The sequence below is a fragment of the Limulus polyphemus genome, unplaced genomic scaffold (genome assembly GCF_000517525.1).
Source record: "Limulus polyphemus unplaced genomic scaffold, Limulus_polyphemus-2.1.2 Scaffold4159, whole genome shotgun sequence".
Lineage (NCBI taxonomy): Eukaryota > Metazoa > Arthropoda > Merostomata > Xiphosura > Limulidae > Limulus > Limulus polyphemus.
This window is the reverse complement of record NW_013669769.1, coordinates 22,907-30,055: the sequence shown is the minus strand read 5'-3', so window position 1 is coordinate 30,055 and position 7,149 is coordinate 22,907. Positions and strand designations below refer to the sequence as shown.

Below are 7,149 nucleotides of genomic sequence, written 5' to 3'. Positions count from 1 at the left end.
TTTTTTTTTTTTTTTTTCATGTTGCCTGTCCAACATGCAAAGTCATTTTCATTTTAAGATTAAAATTACTTTTATGCATCAGAAAATTTTCAAATTTCACATGCGAAATCTTTATAATGTCCAGATAGTTATCAAATGTTTCTTAAGAAAAAGCTTTATATTTTATCTATTATTTTCAGTAACAAATCTCTGCATGGGTTTCGTAGATTTGACTGATCTATTAACCACCATTAAAAATTAGGAAATAAATATAACCTATGCCTCTTTCATTCAGCTGTGGGAGCATTATAATGTGGTGATCAATCCCACTATTTGTTGGTAAAAGAGTAACGCAAGAGTTGGCAGTGGGTGGTGATGACTAGCTGCCTTCCCTCTAGTCTTTCACTGCACAAAATTCAAAAGAAACCAAATCTAGTAGTGCTTCGAAAATGTTTTGAATTCTTTCCTGTCAGTTTGAAACTTGTTATATTTTATTGATAATATCCCTTACATCTCTAATAGCATTTATAGCTGCTCTTATAATATTATTTACAAATCCTATAATTATTAACTGTGAATATTATTTCTTGTTAAAGGCAATACCAGCAGGAAAAGCAAAGGTTCCAGTTACAGGTGGACCAATACCTCCAGAAGGAATAGAGGTTGCTTTGGACCCCAGCGAGCTTGAGTTGGATACTGCAGCTATGGCTGCCCGATATGAACAGACTGTAAGGGAGCAGCAGTCCCAACTGGAAAAGGAAGACCTTAGTGATATGGTTGCAGAACATGCAGCAAGACAAAAGGTATGTGCTGGCTTCCCTACAAATCTGTACCATTTTCTTCTGCCAAAACTTTTGTATTACTGTAGCAAAACATTTTTGTAATCTGTATTATGAATGTTGCTTAATTTAAAAAAAAAAAAGTGTACTGCTGTCAGTCTTTCCTTTTCATTGTTATTCTTAATTTTTGTAATGTTAAATCTTCTGATGGTTGAGTAAACTCTTCACTCTCTCTCTCTCTTTCTCCAGAATAAACGTAAGAAGCAGCAACAAGATAGTGGAAAAACTGCCAAGAAGTACAAGGAATTCAAGTTTTGAGGCCCATTTTGCTGACTTGTATAGGATACATTTTTATCAATCACAGCTCATGAGTCCATCAGTTCTCTTTAGGTAGACATCAAGAAGCCAATTCCATTGTAGATTTTAATGGCTTGTAAAGATTAACTTGAACTAGAAAGTAATTTTTACTTTCTTTAAATCTCAGAATTGGTTTTCAGGAGTGGGAAAATGCACATCAATATTTAGCCTTTGTAACTTATCGAAAATGTTCAGCGTATTTCCACCTTGTATTGAAATGATAGTTTCACCTTTTGTCATTGATTTTTTTGTCTTTGTTAAAAACAACAAAATAAACGTTTTAAAAATAGCTGCTACTTGTGTATTTCCTCCTTTAGATGTCAGTGTAAAAAGAAAAAAGTTTGGCTATGCTTATGACTATAAATAAAGAAAAATTTGGAACAAAATGATTTCCACTCACTTCTTTAATAACATAAAACAGTAAATCTAATCTTAGTCAATGTCTGAAGGTAATTAACCCTCTTGCTACAGGCAGACCAAAGCGTGCCTGTCACTGCCTTTTACTTAAAATTTAATTAAATTACTTTTTTTCTTAATTTTAAAAGGAAATATTTAACTAAGTCTGCAATCTTCTCTTTTATGTATATATATATTGTGAAATGTATTTGCTACAACTTGCCCATTTATCACTCTTCTCTGATGTTCTAAGTTTATCTTAAGTTACTTATTATAGCCTTAATCTTCTTTGTTTACAGAGACATAAATTAGAAAATTAAACAGACTTGCCAAGTCTACCTGTTACATCATCTATAACAAATAGAAAGACAAAGTTTTAACTTATGAAATGACTTGTAAGCCACGTTGTTCTTAATAGAGATTTTTATTTTATTTTCCTACAGATTGACAGAGTGTTGCTGAGTTCAGAATGAATAACTTGGGGGATTATTTTAAGACACTTATGCCATAATTATAAAGCCAATGAAATGAGTTATAGAACATTTTTTGCTTCGTGCATGTTATTATTCTGTGCTTTGATGTGAATTCATCAAATAAACATTATTTAATGTACTAGTACCAACATTACAAAAAAAAAAATAGGCTTAAATTTTATTGGTGGGCCAACAGCCAAAAACCAAGGAACCAAATATAAGTACTAAATCTCTTGTTCTTTATGTATATTTTTTCTTCTTTGTTATAAAAGTAACTAAAATGTAAAAAAAAACACGTTCATTTACATTGGGTAAGATAATGAAAATAAAATTGTCCACAGGGTATGCTTTCGCATTACATCATTCAGTATGGTACCTTGAACTATGTGTTTGCTGAGTAATTTACAGATTTTATTGTGGAATTATTAGTTAAGAGTCCAAATGGCAATAAAACAAAATTAAACAGAAACAGATGTAGACTATTTAGGATAGCAGTTGTAGTTTTCTGTTGTAATCTGCATTCCAAAAAGAAAAAAAAAGGTAATTCAGATTTATTTTGTAGTTTTTGGTGAGGAGGCATAATGTGTGAAATGTTTGTCATGGAAAAATTCATCTAACTACACTTACTGTTACGTTTCTATAAACAACGTATGTACAAACTGTTTACCTAATAAAAAGAAACAAAAATGATTAACAAGTGGGATAACAGCTTTAATTTGATTTAATTCCACAGCTAATTACTCACAACCATTACAAAACACACTAAACCCAATACTATTTCAGTATATTTATAAATTCTAATTCATTGTATTTAGCTAAGAAGAAAAGTTGAAAAAAAATATATACAAGAAATCTAGTTGAGTTTAAAAGATTTGTACCCAGCGGTATGTCTGCGGACTTACAACACTAGAATCCGGGTTTCAATACCCATGGTGGGCAGAGCACAGATAGCCCATGGTGTAGCTTTGTGCCTAATTACAAACAAACAAAATTTGTACGATCTCTCAGCAGGTTAATGAATATTATAAATACACGAAAGAAATATTTGTAGAATTGTACAATAACTATGTGGTTTACTGAATTAAGAATTTTATATTTTCTGACAATTGTTTTCCTTGTCACCAAAACAAAAAAAAATAAGGTGGCTGGTTTGAAAACAGTGATATAAATATTCACTATTATTTATATCAATTATAAATATGTTAATTCTTATAATTTAATTTACTTTGTAAAATTAATTATAAAATAAAATCACATGTCATATTCAGTAACAGATTATCACAAAATGTTTGTATAGAACCAGTTTTACACAAAGTTTTATACATTTTGACTGATACTTTATTTGTTACTGCATATCAATATTTAAATACAAAATATTTTATTACAAAAATAGATTCACCTTTTCACTTGTCATTAACTGTTAAAGAAAAGCATAAAACTAAATCTTTCAGCAGTAAGATGTGACATTATATGTTAACATTTCTTGTACTTTACTACTTTTTACTATTTAATACATTTCATCACATTAAAATCAGGTCCTATATATACAACCTAGATTAATTTTGACATTTGTGTTGAAGAAGCAAATTACTATAGATCAAGAACATCCAGAGCAAAGCCCAACTCATTTAAAACTTCCTTTACATTCTGATATACAGATGGATCCTCTATGGTGGTTGGAATCTGAAAGATTATTAGATGTGTATAAACATAATTCATCTATTACAACATCTTTCTATAAATCTTCAGTTCTAATAAATATTAAAATAGTATTCTTATTTTTAATTAATGTGAAGTTTTTTTCTTGAACACCCAGCTGAATAGTGCATTCTTCACATGCAAGTTTTTTTTCAATTTAGTTACACCTTACCTATCAAAATATACAAATATTCACACAGTGATATTTTAGGTTTTTTGAGTTTTCCTTCTAATAATTTCTAAAACTGTTACTATTCTTCAAAATCGCTAAAAGATATTAACACGTGTTATCCCTCTTGCTATGGGCTCGGTTCATTCAACTGAGTTCGTAACCTTAAGTAACCATCAGAGTGTCCATACTATAACTTTTAATGTGTCTTGTGTATCTTTATGAAATTTGTCAAGCTTTCAGTAAATATTACAATTATTTTGCACACGTAAAATCAGATTTTTTAATTAAGCATTTTTACTAAAAATTTATAAGTGAATAGTAAGGGCTGGCATGACTAGATGGTTAGGATGCTTGACTTGCAATCTGCAGGTCCCTCTAGTCTTTCACTGCTAAAGTATGGACGGCTAACTCAAATAACCCTCGTGTAGCTTTGCGCGAACTTCCAAACAAAACAAACCAGTGAATATATGGTATCAGAGTGTTGACTGCTTTGAGCACAAAGTGATTTTCCTTTTGAAATTAAAAATCCTTATATTCATCTGAAAATTGTCAAATATCAAACTTCCTCAATAAATATCAAACGGTTTTTTTCAGCAAAAATTTATCTGTTATTTTCTCTGCTGTAACTATATGCATTCAGTCGATTTAACTGACTTTTTTAACACCATGAAAAATACTAAATAAATCTAAAAAAATCCTTTTTTCTTTCTAGAATGACTGCAAATGTTTATTGGATGCTACAATTATATATCCTAAATAGCTTGAAGCTTGTAACACTTCTACATCTGTTTATACTTTATTTCATTGCCTTTTGACCTGTGTCTAACTATGAATCCTGCCACTGAAGCTGTAAATCATTCAGTAAATGTGTAACTCATGTTACCATATTGAATTATGTAATACAAAAGCTGCTTGCTAGCATACTTTGTGAAGAATTTTTGTTTCTATTTTTAATTTTCATTATTTTACCTAATCTGAATAAAGAATAGGCAAACAACAAGAAATATATCATTTACCTGATGGTTACCATTGAAGTTGAGACCTACTTTTTTATACTAAGGCTCCTAATTTTACTAAATAACTTTTATTTATTTGAATAATGCACCTAAGAACACAAACTAACATGCACAAAGCAAACAATGTCCTGAAACTATCATAATTTTTCTGGCTTTCTAACTTTAGCATAAGAACCTTTAAATATTACTTTAAGCTTATCAATCTGTAGACTGCAACACAAAATTTCAACTCAAAACAAAATAGACGATTAAAACCATCGGAGAGAACTACTGGCAATTTGTGAAAGAGGGGATGTGACAGGTAGTCTGATTTTCTAGCTTATGACTCTGTAAACAAATAAGATTGAAAGCTATAAAAATTATGCTTTGCCTTAGTAATATCTATGCTCTAATCAATAATTTAGATTAAATTTTGTACCACTCAGAGGGTTGGTAAATAAATTAGAGAAGACGGAAGACTAAGAAAACAAATGTCACAATTTTCATACTTTGCGAGATTGAGGATTTTTAGAAATATTTCATTATAAAATTAAGAATTGAAAACTTGTATGATATTAAAATTGGATTCATTAACCATGTTTTGATGCCAAGTTTATTCTTATACAATGATAATAAAGTAGTTTTAAGTAAATTTTGAATGTAACTAAAAGATCATGACATGTAGCGAGAGGGTTAAGAGGTTAGGAAAGACAATACTATATCCACTCTAATCTTGTATTTGCAGATACAGTGATAAAAACTGTTAATAGTTTTGTGTTAAAAAATACTATACAATTACAAAAACCTTAATGGATTAAAGTAATAGTAAAGTTTTAAATTAAAAATTAAGTAAACGTATAGTGTAAGGCAATGCAAATATGTAACTAGATAAACTGAATTCATAAAATGATGAGCATAATAATTAATTTTTGCAGTTATATGTGGCTTTACTCCAGCATTTTCAATGTATATACAAAATTCTTTACACTATGGAGATCATAGTTGTATCTTGAACACTATACAGTTCTCTTCTTTTGTCAAAAGTCCACTTAGGCCAATTCAATTGCTTTAGAATTCAGTTAACAAGCCGAACTATTTTTCTCTATTTTTATCGCAATAGTATCCGTGTATAACTCATGCTGTTGCGTGAGTTACTGCAGTTGTATCCTTAACTTCCAATAATTGTCTCCCTTTTGTCAAAGTCCACACAGGTGGGTTCAATTAGTTTAGAACACCTTTTGATGAGACAAATTATTTCTTTCAAACTGTTAATCTCACTCTAACATATAAACCATTAGGCTATTCACACCCACGACTGTTAACTTTACGTTTTTTGAGCTTTTTTTCTGACTGAACTTCTCTTTCACGTGATTTTACTTTTACTCTACTTTCCACTCATCTGGTCACAGATATTTATATGTCTATCACTTAGGCCTTCTAGAAATCTCCATAGCCTCAACATCAATGGATTGCATACAACGTTTGATATCCTCGACATCAAGGAATTACAAACACAAAATATATTAATTAATAATACTACCTACACTAAACAGTCTATTATGTCTGATATATTCAATGGAATTTTTAATTATATATTTCATTTTCAGTGATATATATTTGTCCAAGTCTGAGAAGCAACCAATTTTATGACATTTTCAACTATTACTTTGGATATTTTATTAGTTACTTAAGCTGAACTTTAAAACCTGTTCAATTGTGTTTTAAAAATTTTATTTATAGTAAAATTTTCCATTATTAGTAATTTGACAAATCTTAAACCTCCAGATTCTTTATATAACATGAGCTTTGTATTTTAAACACTGTAAGAATGTATGATAGATGTATATAACACAGTGAATACAATTCTCAATGTACAATCATCTATACAACTAATAATGACATTACTTGTTATAATCTTCACTATTACTGTAAAACATTTTGAAAATACCCTGATTCCTTTGTTCTTGGCCATGTCTGAAATACTTTTCCGAGCAATTTTTCCAGAACGAGTTTTGGGAAGAACTTTTATGGGAGCAGCAAGTCTAAATGCTGCAACTGGACCAACAAGTTGTCGGACTAATGCAATCAGTTCTTTAGTAATGTCAGTAGAAGTCTTCTTTGTTCCTAAAAATATTACATTGGAAATATATTTTCAAGTTTCAAGTAATCACTTTAAAACCACTAGTGTCACGCCACCTCTCGAACCTTTGGGAATAGTTGGGAGATTACTAGATATAGGGTAGTCTGGTATATATATAAGAGGGTGACAACGTAACGGAACAATATGTGTGTAGGTAATG

At 30.0% G+C, this 7,149-nt stretch overlaps 2 protein-coding genes across 3 annotated transcripts in view; one reads left to right on the top strand and one right to left on the bottom strand.

The window, feature by feature from the left end:
- The window catches only part of LOC106470687 (splicing factor 3B subunit 2-like), a 56,357-nt gene extending 54,861 nt beyond the window's left edge, over positions 1 to 1,496 (top strand). For both annotated transcript variants that reach the window (XM_013931247.2, XM_013931248.2), the window contains exons 20-21: positions 576 to 782; positions 1,008 to 1,496. In XM_013931247.2, coding sequence (XP_013786701.1) covers positions 576 to 782; positions 1,008 to 1,076 — 276 coding nt within the window. In that variant the 3' untranslated portion in view covers positions 1,077 to 1,496. The remainder of the gene's footprint in view (positions 1 to 575; positions 783 to 1,007) is intronic.
- A 1,191-nt stretch (positions 1,497 to 2,687) lies between these two features.
- The window catches only part of LOC106470685 (acyl-CoA synthetase short-chain family member 3, mitochondrial-like), a 26,949-nt gene continuing 22,487 nt past the window's right edge, over positions 2,688 to 7,149 (bottom strand). Inside the window, exons 12-13 of the mRNA XM_013931245.2 lie at positions 6,798 to 6,973; positions 2,688 to 3,667 (exon numbers count right to left, since the gene is read on the bottom strand). Coding sequence (XP_013786699.2) covers positions 3,575 to 3,667; positions 6,798 to 6,973 — 269 coding nt within the window. The 3' untranslated portion in view covers positions 2,688 to 3,574. The remainder of the gene's footprint in view (positions 3,668 to 6,797; positions 6,974 to 7,149) is intronic.